Source organism: Salvelinus sp. IW2-2015, linkage group LG7, assembly GCF_002910315.2.
Source record: "Salvelinus sp. IW2-2015 linkage group LG7, ASM291031v2, whole genome shotgun sequence".
In the NCBI taxonomy this organism is placed as follows: domain Eukaryota; kingdom Metazoa; phylum Chordata; class Actinopteri; order Salmoniformes; family Salmonidae; genus Salvelinus; species Salvelinus sp. IW2-2015.
In genome coordinates this window covers 10324529-10342318 of record NC_036847.1, presented here as the reverse complement: position 1 = coordinate 10342318, position 17790 = coordinate 10324529, and the positions used below count along the sequence as shown (strand labels likewise).

At 41.7% G+C, this 17790-nt stretch overlaps 1 protein-coding gene across 6 annotated transcripts in view; it reads right to left on the bottom strand.

Annotated features, from left to right (window-relative positions):
• LOC111966362 (tyrosine-protein phosphatase non-receptor type 11) overlaps positions 1-17165 on the bottom strand; it is a 65958-nt gene extending 48793 nt beyond the window's left edge. For 3 of the 6 annotated variants that reach the window (XM_023990932.2, XM_023990934.2, XM_023990938.2), the window contains exon 1: positions 16991-17165. In XM_023990932.2, coding sequence (XP_023846700.1) covers positions 16991-17004 — 14 coding nt within the window. In that variant the 5' untranslated portion in view covers positions 17005-17165. Of the gene's footprint in view, positions 1-1939; positions 2040-16990 lie in introns of those variants that run through there. The other 3 variants (XM_023990936.2, XM_023990937.2, XM_023990935.2) reach the window with 3 other exon arrangements.
• Positions 17166-17790: the final 625 nt, after the last annotated feature.

Below are 17790 nucleotides of genomic sequence, written 5' to 3'. Positions count from 1 at the left end.
GGTGTTGACTGGGGTCCAGACTAGACTTCATTCTGTTATTAATCTGTAATTTTTTACTGGGTCATGGGGAGAAAATGTCTACCAATCAGAAGAAAATGCCATGTGTTACTATAGTAATCCCAGACAAGCAGCTTTCTAAGTCAGCCCAGCATTGCTGTCACTCATTTCAACTGATGAGACAATGGCAGCCCACTCAGACCATGTAGTCTCTGAACCCGTTCAAGCAGAAAAGATACACACTTGTTGACCCTGCGAAAATCACCATTGCTCTGTAATAACAACTAACAACCAACATTACTGGTATTTGTTCTGCACAATTTATACAACAGTTTTTTTGGAGTGAATCACATTTTTTGTATTTTTTTGTATATCATTAGGATCCCCCATTAGGTGTTGCAAAAGCTGCAGCTACTCTTCCTGGGTTACACACAAAACATGAAACATGACATAATACAGAACATTAATAGACAAGAACAGCTGAAGTACAGAACTACATATAAAAATGTTTTAAAGACACACGTAGCCTACATATAAATACATACACACAAACTATCTAGGTCAAATAGGGGAGAGGCATTGTGCCGTGAAGTGTTGCTATCTGTTTGAAACCAGGTTTGTTGTTTATTTGAGCAATTTGAGATGGAACGGAATTCCATGCAAAAATGGCTCTATATAATACTGTATGCTTTCTTGAATTTGTTCTGGATTTGGGGACTGTGAAGAGACCCCTGGTGGCATGTCTGGTGGGGTAAGTGTGTGTGTCAGAGCTGTGCGTAATTTGACTGCAAACAATTTGGGATTTTCAACACATTGTTTCTTATAAAAAGAAGTGATGCAGTCAGTCTCTCCTCAACTCTGAGCCAAGAGAGACATAGAGTTTATATCAGCCCTTTGAATGCAATGAAGAGCAAGACATGCCGCTCTGTTCTGGGCCGCAGCTCAACTTGGTCTTTCCTTCCAGCACTCGACCACACGACTGGACAATAATCAAGTTAAGACAAAACTTAAGCTTGCAGAACATGCTTTTTGGAGTGTGCTGTCAAAAAAGCAGAGCATCTCTTTATTACAGACAGACCTCTCCCCATATTTACAACCATTGAATCTATATGTTTTGACCATGACAATTTGCAATCTAAGGTAACGTCAAGTAATTTAGTCTCCTCAACTAGTTCAACAGCCACACCTTTAATTTCCCTAGAACATAGGGAATGATTTGTACCAAATACAATGCTTTTAGTTTTAGAGTTATTCAGGACCAGTTTATCACTGGCCACCCATTCCAAAACACATGCAACAATGTTCAGAGAGCTTTGTTTTGTTTGTTTTGATATTGAAACAAATGCCCGACAAAGTGGCCCGACGCTTTGTGTCCATTGCAGGTCAACGGGCAAGAGAGAGCGGTCAGTATCCTTTTCTGTTTTGGGCTTTAGTCCATCTAGTCTGCAACCCCCACCCCAATGCACTTAAACACACACGCACACATACACTCGCCTGCCTGCTAATGAGGATCAGGCAGGAGGTCACCCCTTGTTTGACCCCTGACCCCTCAATAGAACAAAGAGCACTTCTCACCAATTACTGCACTAATCCTCCCCTCTCTCTCTCTCTCCCTGGCCTGACCTACTCTGAGAGGGACCACACTGCCCAGGTCTATCCCCAAACACTTAACAGTTAGAGCTTTCTGAGGGAAGTGAGCCTGCTAACACGAACCACACGTCCACAAATAAGCACACCCACTCAGTCCACTCCAGCCAGACCCTCCAAAATGCACACAAGGTTATGAACTGTCAACCATTGAAGCATGAGACCAACTTGAGCAAGTGCGTTGCACTAGCAACATAACAGCAGCAATCTACTGGTAAGACCCAATGCATGTGGGTGGGAAAAAAAGAGGCTGTTAATGAATGTCAGGAAGTGAATGAGAGTTTTCTCCCCCTACCTAACCATTCTGGTCGGAGCTTGTCAGAGCCCCCCGGTTCAGTTGCCTCAGATCTTAGTAATCCAGCCCGGCACGGTTACACAAGGAGGGGAAGGGAGGGAGGAACGAGGGGGGAGGGCAGGGACTTGTAGGAGTGCTGCCTCTGCGGGTTGAAGCAAGAGAGGCGGGGGCGTTTAATCTGGGATTTGGATGAGTGCAAAGGGCCCTGATAGGACCATCTGAGCGGCTATCAGGCCGTCCCTCTGGGGACCTACATGACACGGCACCGTCTCCACTCCAACTGAAGACCCCGACTCCTAATTCAGCCTTCCTTCCTTGTGGTTGCCAGTTCCCAAAGCAAGGCATATTGAAAGGTCTAGTCTACATGCGCAGTAGAACATTACTGACCTCCTTGCCTAGTAAGGATGTATAACATAGAAAACTATGTAAAGTCTCTATGCTCTCTACTGGCATATTGGAGTCTATGTTGCTGTTATGTGGGAGATAATGGTGGACATACAGTACTGGTGGATACAGTAGCTGGCCTACATGAGTTAGTTCTGGCATTTCCAAATGATGCTGATGCCTGATGAAATGCTTAAATTACATTGCAACACAATATTAAATGCATTTTCACCACAAATTAAACATTCAGGAAAAAATGGAACAGTGAAACAAATGGAGAATATCTTGAAATGATCTAGAAATGTATCAAATCGGATAGAAGATGAAAGCACTGAAATTAAACATGCCAATGATTGCACTCTTTTGAGAATGGCAAGATACAGTGCTTTCGGAAAGTATTCAGACCCCTTGACTTATTCCACATTTTGCTAGGTTACAGCCTTATTCTAAAAAAATATTTTTTAAATGTCCTCATAAATCTACACACAATACCCCATAATGTCAAAGCAAAAACAGGTTAAGAAATGTTGGCTAATTTATAAACATGTCAATTTAAAATATTCAGTATTCAGACCCTTTACTCAGTACTTTGTTGACGCACCTTTGGTAGGGATTACACACCTGTATTTGGGGAGTTTATCACATTCTTCTCTGCAGATCCTCTCAAGCTCTACCATGTTGGATGGGAGCGTTGCTGCACAACTGTTTTCAGGTCTCTTCAGAGATATTCGATCGGCTTCAAGTCCGGGCTCTGGCTGGGCAACTCAAGGACATTGAGACTTGTCCCGAAGCCACTCCTGCGTTGTCTTGGCTGTGTGCTTAGGGTCGTTGTCCTGTTGGAAGGTGAACCTTTGCCCCATTCTAAGGTCCTGAGCACTCTGGAGCAGGTTTTCATCAAGGACCTCACTGTACTATGTTCCGTTCATCTTTGCCTCAATCCTGACTAGTCTCCCAGTCCCTGCCGCTGAAAAACATCCCCACAGCATGATGCTGCCACCACCATGCTTCACGGTATGGATGGTTCCAGGTTTCCTCCAGACGTGACACTTGGCATTCAGCCCAAGGAGTTCAATCTTGGTTTCATCAGACCAGAGAATCTTGTTTCTCATGGCCTGAGAGTCTTTAGGGGCCTTTTGGCAAACTCCAAGCAGGCTGTCATGTGCCTTTTACTGAGGAGTGGCTTCCTTCTGGCCACTCTACCATAAGGGCCTGATTGGCGGAGTGCTACAGAGATGGTTGTCCTTCTGGAAGGTTCTCCCATCTCCACAGAGGAACTCCAGAGCTCTGTCAGAGTGACCATCGGTTCTTGGTCACCTCCCTGACGAAGGCCCTTCTCCCGATTGCTCAATTTGGCCCGGGCGGCCATCTCTAGGAAGAGTCTTGGTGGTTCCAAACTTCTTCCATTTAAGAATGATGGAGGCCACTGTGTTCTTGGGGACCTTCAATGCTGCAGACATTTTTTGGTACCCTTCCCCAGATCTGTGCCTCGACACAATCCTGTCTCGGAGCTCTACGAACAATTCCTTCAACCTCATGGCTTGGTTTTTCTCTGACATGCACTGTCAACTGTAGGACCTTATATAGACAGGTGTGTGCCTTTCCAAATCATGTCCAATCAATTGAATTTACCACAGGTGAACTCCAATCATGTTATAGAAAAGTCTCAAGGATGATCAACGGAAACAGATTGCACCTGAGCTCAATTTCGAGTCTCATAGCAAAGGGCCTGAATACTTATGTAAATAAGGTATTTCTGTTTTTTATTTTAATATATTTGCAAAAATTCTAAAAACCTGCTTTTGCTATGTCATCATGGGGCATTGTGCGTAGACTGCTGATTAGAATTTTTTTAATCCATTTTAGGTTAAGGCTGTAACGTAACAAAATGTGGGAAAAGTCTAGGGGTCTGAATACTTTCCGAAGGCACTGTATATGAATACTTACATTTGAGAGGAATAATCACTATGGAGAATTGCTACTGCATGACATAGTGGATGAATAAAAGTAGACATGACGCTGACAAGGACAAAACCAAACATTTTACATTTGAGCAGCATTCAATGCTCAGCCATGCCATCTACTTCAACCAATAAATAAAGAATATACATTATAATTATAGCTCACACTGAAGTCAAGAAACCAGTAGACTTTCCCCAGAAAGCTCACATCACTAGCAGCCTGTGCCCAGACATGACACCTTGAGGCCAGGCCAGTTTATTAAGAGTTTCCCATTTTAAACCCCGTGCTTAAGCTTGATCCAGTCCCAGGGGTCCTATTCAGTCTGCCATGAAGACGCTAATGGTTAACAAGTTCACCCTCAAGAGCCTGCAGGCTCCTCTATTGCCTTTCATTGGCATTGGTGCATAAAGAGACATTATAAGCATTGTTCTACGAAATTATAAAGGCTAATACATGTTTATAACAAGTTATAAAGCATTATACCTGAATGTTTTAGCTAAAATGTTACAATGGTATTCATACAAAAAACCAATGTGATGTGGTATGAGTGGACAGCCCTTCGGAGTACCTTTTCGCTGAAAACCAGAATGGGATTTTTTTTGTCAAACTATGATTTGGTTGGTTGTTGTGTAAGTCTGGGGCAAATGTGTTTGTCCTTTCACTTTTTCTGTATGCAGAGTTGAATGATTAACTGGTAGTATCCATGCTTGCCCCATCTCTCACTGAGAAATCGCTTCGGGAAATAGATCAAATTGTACAGATGTGCGCCACCTAAGTGGAAAATCTTGTTTCTCGTTTTGTTTACCCATTTAGACAACTTGACTTACTGTACTATCAATTACACAAGTTAAAAATACAATTAGAAATATAAAAAGACATGAAGTATGCCCTTTCTGTGGTGTCCTCATGCTACAAGTATCATAGTTATCTCCACAGAACATGACTGCAGGAGTGACTCAGGGCTTTCCAAGAATAGGTTTTCCTTGACAACTACCAGGCGCTTCACTGCCTTGTATTATGCATTGAGCACTGGGAGGGAGAGAGAAAGAGAAAGAGAAAGAGAGAGAGAAAGAGAAAGAGAGAGGAGAGAGAAATACAACTGTCATTGAGAGACTTGCATAAAATACGACATACAGAGCGAGAGAGCATGAGGTAGAGCGAGAGAGAAGGGTAGAAGAAGGGAAAGAGAGGACGGGAGAGCAACACAGTCAGAGCCATGGCTCAGCGGGCAAACATAGCACAGAGCAGAGCGCTAGCATGCTTAGACAGACAGGGAAAACAGAGGCCCCACGTGCATCCAGCACGCCAGGCTCTCTATCCTCTTACATAATGTCTCAAGTTCAATACAGCCGTGGCTATTTAAAGTACTGGCTAGGCCTGGTGACAAAAAGGTGATATACTTAGTGCCCCGAATGCTGCATGAAAGCCCCGTTAGGGCTATATCGGTCACAGACAAGCCCTGGGGTGTGGATTTTGGTCATGCTGCTGGTATTTTTAGAACAGCTGATGATCTTGGGGTATTTACAGTACATGCAGTGCAAACCCACCCTCAGCGGATAGATGCCTCACATCACTATGTAGACAGCTAGCGTCTAGAAGCTAGCAGTTAACGTAGCGCTTTCATGTTGCGCATGATAGCCATATAAGTATTTGAGGGATATTATGGACTAACCCCCATCTGTTTTCAGCGGATGGCTAACTAATCTGCCTGATTGTGTGCACTGATATTGAAAATCAGGGGAAAAGAGGGCTTTTGCACTTAATTAAAGGACAATCCATTTAACTTGCATGAGCAAGCTAGCACAGGCTACGCGCACACAGTTTTAAGAGAGCGCAAATCATGCTACTCTGGTGACATGGAGTTACAGGTTCAACTATGGCCAGACAAGGAGTGTAGCATTGGTGTTTTAATATAACCGGACCGTTATACATTGTCTGAGAGTGTACATTGTCACGGCCCATGCCTTGATAACCACCATTGCACATTTGTTGAAGCAAACAGGTTGATCAGTCATAATTTAGAAGAAAGCAGGTATGAAAAACTGACAGTTAAAAATAACCATAGAACGCCTAGACTGCTCCCACTTAAAAATGCAACTTTAGCCCCTGGTTGTTAAAATGTATGTTATTCTAGTTCCAATTGGAGCAATATTATGAAGTTAGAAATGTACACATTTAAAGGGATAGTTTTTCATATTTCAAACTTTGTTTCGGGCATTTGTGAGCTGCCCCTTTAAATGGTATTAGGTAGTCATTAGCCAGTAACAGTGACTTCCTTTTTTCTCTGACCTGTTGCCTTTTTTTTAACCACACCCACTCATGTAGAAAGTCGAAAGCTGCATAGAAAAACTGCATAGACTTTGAATCATACAGCTACAAATAACAGAAGAAACACATTTCCAACCAAACCAACCAACGAAATGACAAACTGGCACATACATTTGAGAGTGCTGTGTTCACGCATCAAACAGGTGCTGGAAATGATATCAAAATGTGATAACCTAAATCAAACACAGCAGGAGGGAAGATTAAAGGATTTGATTGCATTGGTAATTATAGCAGCTCTTATCGTGAATTCCTGGCGACAAGAGAAAGGGCTTCACAGAGTGTCGGAAACATGAGTACTGCTAGTGCTAACGAGAACGTCAATTTGGTGCAAAAGAAGGGCGCATATTCGGTGGTATGGCAGTATTTCGGCTACAGGCAAACTGATGTCAACCAAATGCAAGGGTTATGCAAAAAGTGCCTCAGAGTTGTGGCAACAACAAGAGGCAACCTGACACATATATTGAACCATTTGAAGAAGAACCAGCCCTTACTTTATGACAATTGCATGGTGAAAAAAGACAGCAGCAAACACCCTCAGCCATAGCCAGCCACCTGCGTTAAACAGACATTGATTGCCAATGCGTTTTCAAGTGTAACACTCTACGAAAAAACATTGAAATCCCAGAGGCTGTACAGATGTGGAATCATGTCCTTGGCTGTCAGCAAAGATGGCTTYAAGAAGATCACAAACAAGCTGGACAGGAGATTAAAGATTCCATCTCACACATACAGTGCTTTCAGAAAGTATTCGCACCCCTTGACCTTTTCCACATTTTGTTGCGTTACAAGGTGGGATTAAAATGCCCTCAGAACAGCCTCAATTCATTGGGGCATGGACTCTACACGGTGTCGAAAGCGTTCCACAAGGATGCTAGCCCGTGTTGACTCCAATGCTTCCCACAGTTGTGTCAAGTTGGCTGGATGTCCTTTGGGTGGTGGACCATTCTTGATACACACGGGAAACTGTCAAATTTGATTTGAAATCCAGCAGCGTTGCAGTATTTTTTTAAACTGCACTGTCGGTTAGGGGCTCGTCAGTAAGCATTTCACTGTAAGGTCTACACCTGTTGTATTCGGCGCATGTGACTAATAAAACTTGATTTGATTCTTGACACAAACTGGTGCGCCTGGCACCTACTACCATACCCTGTCTTGCCCATTCACCCTCTGAATGGCGCACACACAAAAGCCATGTCTCAATTGTCTCAAGGCTTAAAAATCCTTCTTTAACCTGTCTCCCCCCTTCATCTACACTGATTGAAGAGGATTTAACAGGTGACATCAATAAGGGATCATAGCTTTCAACTGGATTCACCTGGTCAGTCTATTCAGTGTTTCCCAAACTCGGTCCTGGGGACCCCAATGGGTGCACGTTTAGTTTTTGGGCCTAGCACTACACAGCTGTGGGTCTCCAGGACTGAGTTTGAGAAACACTGCTATGTCATGGAAAGTCATTCAACCTCCTGAGTCAAAGTTAGAAGCACATTTGGCAGCGATTACAGCTTTAAGTCTTTCTGGGTAAGTCTCTAAGAGCTTTGCACCTGTATTGTACAATATTTGCACATTATTCTTTAAATTCTTCAAGCTCTGTCAAGTTGGTTGTAGATCATTGCTGTGCAGCCATTTTCAAGTCTTGCCATTGATTTTCGAGCCGATTTAAGTCAAACCTGTAACTCGGCCACTCAGGAACATACAGTGAGGGAAAAAAGTATTTGATCCCCTGCTGATTTTGTACGTTTGCCCACTGACAAAGAAATTATCAGTCTGTAATTTTAATGGTAGGTTTATTTGAACAGTGAGAGACAGAATATCAACAAAAAAATCCAGAAAAACGCATGTCAAAATTTTTATAAATTGATTTGCATTTTAATGAGGGAAATAAGTATTTGACCCCTCTGCAAAACATGACTTAGTACTTGGTGGAAAAACCCTTGTTGGCAATCACAGAGGTCAGATGTTTCTTGTAGTTGGCCACCAGGTTTGCACACATCTCAGGAGAGATTTTGTCCCACTCCTCTTTGCAGATCCTTCCTTCAAGTCATTAAGGTTTCGAGACTGACGTTTGGCAACTCGAACCTTCAGCTCCCTCCACAGATTTCTTATGGGATTAAGGTCTGGAGACTGGCTAGGCCACTCCAGGACCTTAATGTGTTTTTCTTGAGCCACTCCTTTGTTGCCTTGGCCGTGTGTTTTGGGTCATTGTCATGCTGGAATACCCATCCACGACCCATTTTCAATACCCTGGCTGAGGGAAGGAGGTTTTCACCCAAGATTTGACGGTACATGGCCCGTCCATCGTCCCTTTGATGCGGTGAAGTTGTCCTGTCCCTTTAGCAGAAAAAACACCCCCAAAGCATAATGTTTCCACCTCCATGTTTGACGGTGGGGATGGTTTCTTGGGGTCTAGGCAGCATTCCTCCTCCTCCAAACACGGCAAGTTGAGTTGATGCCAAAGAACTCCATTTTGGTCTCATCTGACCACAAAACGTTCACCCAGTTGTCCTCTGAATCATTCAGATGTTCATTGGCAAACTTCAGACGGGCATGTATATGTGCTTTCTTGAGCAGGGGGACCTTGCGGGCGCTGCAGGATTTCAGTCTTCACGGCGTAGTGTGTTACCAATTGTTTTCTTGGTGACTATGGTCCCAGCTGCCTTGAGATCATTGACAGATCCTCCTGTGTAGTTCTGGGCTGATTCCTCACCATTCTCATGATCATTGCAACTCCACGAGGTGAGATCTTGCATGGAGCCCTAGGCCAAGGGAGTTTGACAGTTCTTTTGTGTTTCTTCCATTTGCGAATAATCGCACCAACTGTTGTCACCTTCTCACCAAGCTGCTTGGCAATGGTCTTGTAGCCCATTCCAGCCTTGTGTAGATCTACAATCTTGTCCCTGACATCCTTGGAGAGCTCTTTGGTCTTGGCCATGGTGGAGAGTTTGGAATCTGATTGATTGATTGCTTCTGTGGACAGGTTTGTCTTTTATACAGGTAAGAAACTGAGATTAGGAGCACTCCCTTTAAGAGTGTGCTCCTAATCTCAGCTCGTTACCTGTATGAAAGACACCTGGGAGCCAGAAATCTTTCTGATTGAGAGGGGGTCAAATACTTATTTCCCTCATTAAAATGCAAATCAATTTATAACGTTTTTGACATGCGTTTTTCTGGATTTTTTTGTTGTTATTCTGTCTCTCACTGTTCAAATAAACCTACCATTAAAATTATAGACTGATCATTTCTTTGTCAGTGGGCAAACGTACAAAATCAGCAGGGGATCAAATACTTTTTTCCCTCACTGTACAATGTCGTCTTGGTAAGCAACTCCAGTGTATATTTGGCCTTGAGTTTTAGGTTATTGTCCTGCTGAAAGGATTTGTGAATTTGTCTCCCAGTATCTGTTGGAAAGCAGACTGAACCATGTTTTCCGCTAGGATTTTACCTGTGCTTAGCTCTATTCTGTTTCCTTTTATCCCAAAAACTCCATAGTCCTTGCCGATGACAAGCATACACGATGCTTAAAAATATGAAGAGTGGTACTCAGTGATGTGCTGTGTTGGATTTGACCAAAACATAATGCTTTGTTTTCAGGACATAAAGTTAATTTCTTTGCCATATTTTTTGCAGTTTTACTGCAGGGTGCATGTTTTGGAATATTTATATTCTGTACAGGCTTCCTTCTTTCACTCCGTCAGTTAGGTTAGTATTGTCGTCAATTAGGTTTGTATTGTGGAGTAACTACAATGTTGTTGATCCATCCTCAGTTTTCTCCTATCACAGCCATTGAACTATGTAACTGTTTTAAAGTCACCATTGGCCTCATGTTGAAATCCCTGAGCGGTTTCCTTCCTCTCCGGCAACTGAGTTAGGAAGGACGACTGTATCTTTGTTGTGACTGGGTGTAACATCCAAAGTGTAATTAATAACTTCACCATGCACAAAGGGATATTCAATGTCTGCTTTTTTTTTACCCATCTACCAGTAAGTGCCCTTCTTTGCGAGGCATTGGAAAACCTCCCTGGTCTTTGAGGTTAACTCTCTGTTTGAAATTCACTGCTCAACTGAGGGGCTTACAGATCATTTTATTTGTGGGTTACAAAATCATGTTAAACAATATTATTGCACACAGAGTGAGTCCATGCAATTTATTATGTGACTTGTTAAGCACATTTCTACTCCTGAACTTATTTAGGCTTGCCATAACAGAGGAGTTGAATACTTATTGACTCAAGACATTTCAGCTTTTCATTTTTTATTAATTAGTAAAAAGAAAAACACACAAAAAACATAAAGCATAATTCCACTTTGACATTGAGTATTGTGTGTAGGTCAGTGACACACAACCTCAAATTTAATCAATCTAAAATTCAGGCTGTAACACAACAAAATGTGGAAAAAGTCCAGCGGTGAGAATACTTTCTAAAGACATTTCTCCCAGAATGTCATCCCAACACTGTATAACTAAATTAAGCGAGAAGTTGAAACTCACACGTTGATTATTACCTTTGGTCTAGTAGAACAACCAAGCCMTACATTAGTTTGAAAGTACACTTTATGGATGAGAAGTTTCAACTGAATTGTTGGTGCTTGCAAACACCATAGGCTACTTCACTGGAGATGACATGGGAGAACACAACAGTCTGAGGTTGAGAGGCGCTCTAGCAGCCTGGGGCCTGAATGCGGAGCAGCAAGTGTGAATAACGATAACGCTGCAAATGTGGGCCAGACTGGACCAGACTCCAATGTTTTGAACACAGGCTGCACCTTTGCAATTGGTAGGCTACGTGTTACATGTTAAGGCACTTTGACTTACATTTTTATTATAATAATTCCATCTGCAGCCTATGGTGCCAGACTAAATAATTAACTTAATTAATTAATAACATTAATAACCTAAGTGCTGCTCTTATAGCACACGATATTTTGATGATCGAGTTAAAAATGTATGTTTGTTTCGTTAATATGCAGGTGTAATAATCCTATCTATTAGCATATGTTGTTTCAATTGGTTTTGTATTCAGTTAGCACAGTATCTATTCATTCATATGATCTCATTTTAGCAGCGACGTTATCTAACCTGTCACTTGTCTGATGGAATAACCAGGTTTTCCCCAAGTGCTTGAAAATCTCAATTCATAATCGCAATTGCAATATCTGGCCATATTATCGCAATTAGATATTTTGTCCAAATCGTGCAGCCATACGATCTCGATTAAGAAAGCAAAACCAAGCTCTTTTTAAGCTCCATCTCTGGTGATCCTTAAAAAAACAGTAAACGCACTGAAGCATCTGAAACTCCTCTTCTACCCTGGCTAAGAATTTTCTGACTGACTCTGGCATCATAACTGAGAAGAATAAACGCATCACTTATGCCAATCTGCATTTTATCATCTCGGCAGGCTTTTTATTTGAGAAAAAATTTGGTTTAATTGACCCTGGTCAGTCAATCGTCTGCTCTTCCCTCTGCCAGCCTCTAGCTGACTGGACGGTTAACCCGTCACCTTCTAGTGAATCTTTGTTTTTATTTCAACTATTTACTTCCTGTGATGTGCTAGATGCCTTCCTTAAAAGTGGAACTGACAGCTTTTTAACTACTTTGCAGATATGAAACAGACAATCGTAATATCAGTGAACAAAAAATCTAATTCCCAGTTAATGCTTCAAAACCAACTTTATAGGTTTTAAAAATAGGTTCTATTTGACTCAAAGTTCCATGACGTACAGTAAGGCACTGTTGGTATAATAGATGGATGCAGTTCAATGCATGATTCATATAATTCACCAATACATTTCTTGGTAGTTAAAACAGTATTGCTATCAGGTTGTAAATCACTGCTGGCCTGGTACATTGTTTGCTGGCTCCACCCATTCAGGATATACTGTTTGAGTTTCAATCATTTTGAACAAAAAAAAAACGGTCAATTTTAACTAAGGCTGGAAATGTCAATACAATCAACTATTAGTACATGTACATGTGTGTGTACTGACATGTATGTATAACTGATAGATGCACATGTAACGGATGTGAAATGGCTAGCTAGTTAGCGGTGGTGCGCGCTAATACCCTTTCAATTGGTGACGTCACTTGCTCTGAGACCTTGAAGTAGTGTTTCCCCTTGCTCTGCAAGGGCCGCGGCTTTTGTGGAGCGATGGGTAACGATGCTTCGTGGGTGACTGTTGTTGATGTGTGCAGAAGGTCCCTGGTTCGCGCCTGGTTCGGGGCGAGGGGACGGATTAAAGTTATACTGTTACACACACACACGCTACATGTTAATGTTTTTAAATGTATGTAAATGGTAAAATCATTTGTCTGTAATTAATTTATCGTTATATGTCAGACCCCAGTAATACTAGCTGTCGCCACTGGCATCAGCTAATGGGGATCCCAATAAACCAAATCAAAAGCCAGTCATAACGTGGCTAATAGGCTAGCACACATATCAAACACAAGGCCCGCGGGCTTAATAGGACACACAAGCAAGTATAAAAGAGTCAATAGTTGAGTCATCTACTTTCTGAAATTACAGCCTGATGCGCTCGTATCGGTGAATTCAACTTCAATTGCGCTGCTTTCGTGTCTCCCGTTTACAGCACGCAGCAGAGGGAAAGTGTATACACATGCCACAGTTCCAAGCTAGACTACTAAAATGTTGCAGTCTGGCTTCAGTTTTTAAAGATTGACAATGAATAACCAAAAAACTAAAACTGCAATAAAACACCATCCAATTCAGAAAGCTGATTGAGCGCCTCATTACTGAAGAATGTGTTGGTTTTTCTTTCTGCTTGCATTTTGTATTTATACTGTGTGCAAAACATTATGAACACCTGCTCCTTCCATGAGATATACTGACCAGGTGAATACAGGTGAACGCTATGATCCCTTATTGATGTCACCTGTTAAATCCACTTCAATCATTGTAGATGAAGGCGAGATACATGTTAAAGAAGGATTTTTAAGCCTTGAGACAATTAAGACAAGTACTTTGCATGTGTGCCATTCAGAAGGTGAATGGGCAAGACAAAATACTTAAGTGCATTTGAACAGGATATGGTAGGTACCAGGCACTGCAACGCTGCTGGGTTTTTCACGCCCAACAGTTTCCTGTGTGCATCAAGAATGGTCCACCACCCAAAGGACATCCAGCCAACTTGACACAACTGTGGGAAGCACTGGAGTCAACATGGGCCAGCATCCCTGTGGAACACTTTTGACACCTTTATAGAGTCCATGCCCCGACGAATTGAGGCTGTTTAGGGCAAAAGCGGGTGCAACGTAATATTAGGAAGGTGTTCCTAATATTCTGTACACTCAGTGTATATTTTCATATGTGTATTTTCTATAGATCAGGGCTCATCTGTAAAAAAGAGACATTGGTCTCAGTATGACTCCCTGATAAAATAAAGATTAAATCAAATATACAGCACCAGTTTCAGAACGTTTGGGATGTGCTTTACTGAAAATGATACCGTTCATTGAACTCAATGTCACTAATGGTTATGAACTACTTTGCATTTCATAACCAAAGGTAATAGAGGAGGAACACGATAACTATTGGTTGATCTGAAGTGAAAACTGAGACTCAAACRTTTTGACTGCTAAATGGTAAGTTCGGTCTTTCCAAGATGGCACCCAGGCTATTGTTCAGATGAATGTGTCAGAAACTGTTATCCTGTGGCTCACAGGAGCAGGAAGTACTGAGCCGCACACTAAACAGAACTGATGACAAAGGATGGAAAAACACCCACTAACCAACTACGTTATCACGATACCAGCATTATGATTTCCAGAAATATAATGGAAAGGAAAACGAAACATGAAGCAGACTTCATTTCTTGAGAAAAACTGTCCTAATGTTAATGTTGCTTATTTTCCAAGCTATAAAGGACTATAAAGGTTCGTCTGCCTAATGTTTTCCCTTTTTTTGCCATGGGAAATACCAGTATCAAAATAATATGATACTGTATCGTGACAACCTATAACCAACTAACTCCAATTCAATACTACTAGTGTTTCCCCTACCATTACTTAGATGAGGAAGCCCCTCTGCCTATATCAACTGCCAGAATAAATGCACAGAAGCTAACGCCACATCCATGCAGTATTAATGATGCAAAGCTGTTATTTTTGCCTAACTGTGCCACTGTGCCATAAATTGCACCACTTTGTTCTCAAAGGACAGAAACATAAGCCTTTGTATGTTCTCACAAGGACTGCATTGCTAAATGACATTGTTGTTATCTATCATCCATTCATTTGTTTGCACAGCTTTACTTCTACCATACTGTGGCAATCCCGCTTTTTGAAACTTTGCTGTGATGCATCTCTCTCACTCAGAGCGTACTCTTATAGGGGTGTCTATGTACACTGTCAACCCTTAGGATTGCTGACATGGTGCATTTTGAGTCCATACTCTTCATAWTAAACATCTCTTCGTCCACAGACTCTGCAGAACATTGGAAAATACTTCCCAAGACAACATTTGTGGGCAAATCTCAAACCAACTTCCGGACACCTTCATCTGTATCAATCCAAAATAGCCCTATACCTCTACTTTTTTACAGTTATTATATTACGGTACAACTGGTTACAAACACAAACCTCATGGTTTGTTTCGTATTTTGTCAAATATTTGATGTTTATGAATGTTATTTTGTGTACTGTGGGAAAATTCGGCTTGCAGGTATATGCAACTGCCCACTTTTAGACTAGATGTCAACAAAGGCATTACCTGAGATACGCATATAATGTCTCCGCCCTAACAATGGGATTCGCTGTCCACAGAGCAGAACGGTGGGCTTTCAAGCTCCTGCCTATTCCTCTCTTTGGATTGGTGGATACACCCCGTTAATTGAATCATTTTGGGAATATTTGATGAGGGGTGTTGACGTCAATCGCATGTATTCAATGCAGAGTGAGATGATATGCTAGCCTCATGAATATGCATATACAGTCTCGAATTTCACTTCTATTCGAATAAGCCTCAAATATCAAAAAGGCAATTCATGTTTATCTTGACTAAATTTGACACTCTCATTGCTTCACATACAAAAAATCCTCACCTGCTTAATAATTAAGGATCTGCTTAGGGTGGACAGATGTTGGGTAGAGATAGGGCTCTCGGTTCGGCATAACATAACCACACAGAAGTAGATGTATGAGTAAAGTTACACACTTCCCTCAAAAAGCATAATATACATATGGTATGATGGTTTGACCTTGTACAGAAAATGTAACAAAAATGTCTTGATTGATATTGCGGCGAACAGCCTTTGCTAAACTCAAATACATCGTGCAGTTGTGGCACTTAAGTGGTTGTGCTACAGTTAAAGGCCCAGTAGGCAGCTTTTTGGGACAACCCCTGAGAGGCAGAGAAGCGATAGGTTTCACTCTTGCCAGAATCTGTCCCCCAAAAATTGCCCAATGCGTTTCTATGAGTTTATTTTGGACCTAAGCTTGTCGCCTGCCTTCCTGCCTTTGGGATAACGACTCCCATTATTAAGGCATGAGACATGAGCATCTCATCATTATACAGATCTCTGGCAACCTGACCAAATTCACATAGAAATGTGAGTTATAGATCTGTCATTCTCATTGAAAGCAAGTCTGAGAATCAGATCTGTGGTGGCTACATTCAGATTCTTTTTTGCATTTTCTTATGAGGCGACTGACAATACCCACTGGACACAGAAATCACCTCAACATCTATTCCAACGTTGATCAACCAGTGCGTGCCCACTGGGTCCATTTAAAAATGTCTTATTTACTGACATTAATAAGATATGAGGGGACACATTTCAGTTAATAATTGAACAACTTTGTTGCATTCCAACTACAAATACAGAGCACTCTGCAAAAGCCAAACCATGCACCTTGATATCAAAGGCCAACTTCTGCCCATTTCCTACACAGCAGAGAGAGAGAGAGAGAAGAGAGAGAGCGAGCACTGGGGATATAGCAAATAAGACCCTCGTTTAAAGAAGACCCATCCACCCAATGAATAGTCGCTTTTATATCAATCTATTATTCAACGGCACATTAGTTTTGCGATGTCCCATAGCTTACAAGCGTAAAATGATCAGACGAAAGTAATAGCGTATTGCACCTAATTGCCAATGACAGTTTTATTGCAAATCTGAACTCACATTAAATAACTTTTGTCACACAAATAGGCTACAAGATGCCGACAAAGCGAAAAATATCCCTAATTGAAGCAACCATTGTGGGCTTTGAGCGTTTTAAAGGGTCAGAGAAAATGCATAGTACTTTTGCTCGTAAGCGGAAGGTCCCACACATGTCCTGTAATAAGTCATGAAACGCTGTTTATAATGGGTGAAAGGACTATTCCCGGTTCGTTACATGGTTTTCGATAAAGCCCGTCTTACCTGCGAGACGTCATAGCAGTCTTAGAAAGCTGTCTTCGAATGAGAAGGGAAAGTCGAATAAAGTGAGCGTTCCTTTTACGTCTTCGCCGTGTCGCTGTTGGACAGCGTGCACTCAGGAGGGCGTTTATTGAACAATGTTCAACTCCAAAGACAAATTATCGCAGCACACCCCGCCTCCAAAGCCCACAGTCATATTCATTGTACCACGCGGTCCCTGCAGCTAAAACATAGACTGAAAGTGTGTAGCTTATTCCATGGGCGCAACTTTAGTTTTAGAAGTGGGGGGGCATAACTTGATGGGGGGTCTGGGGTTCCTCCCATTTTGGGGGGCATCCATGGCCCTTCTAGCCTTCTCTATTTAGAGTAACATAAAGTCAGCAAAAATGCCCAGTCATCAAGCTAGGTAAGAGATCATTATTAAATATGTTTAAGTGATTGATAGGACTGAACTAGATCATTGATAATTCAATAATCAATATTATATTGTGTTGCACCTTTAATCAATAGCGTAACAAATGAACAACTCTTACAAATAAAGTACAAATACTTTTCATTGTCTTTATTAAGACATCCTCTATATCATATTTCAGCCAGACTGCCTAGCCAGCCTGAGTTACCTGCACGCCCAACCCCCACCAGTCTAGTCAATAACTCAACTCCATMTTTTTATATGTGAAGGAAAGGTTTGGAAAACAAAGGTTTTATAAAAACACACATACACCTACAAATTAACACACAGAAACAGTACACCCTCCATATAATTCATATCATAGGCCTAATACTACTGTAGAGCTCTTTTT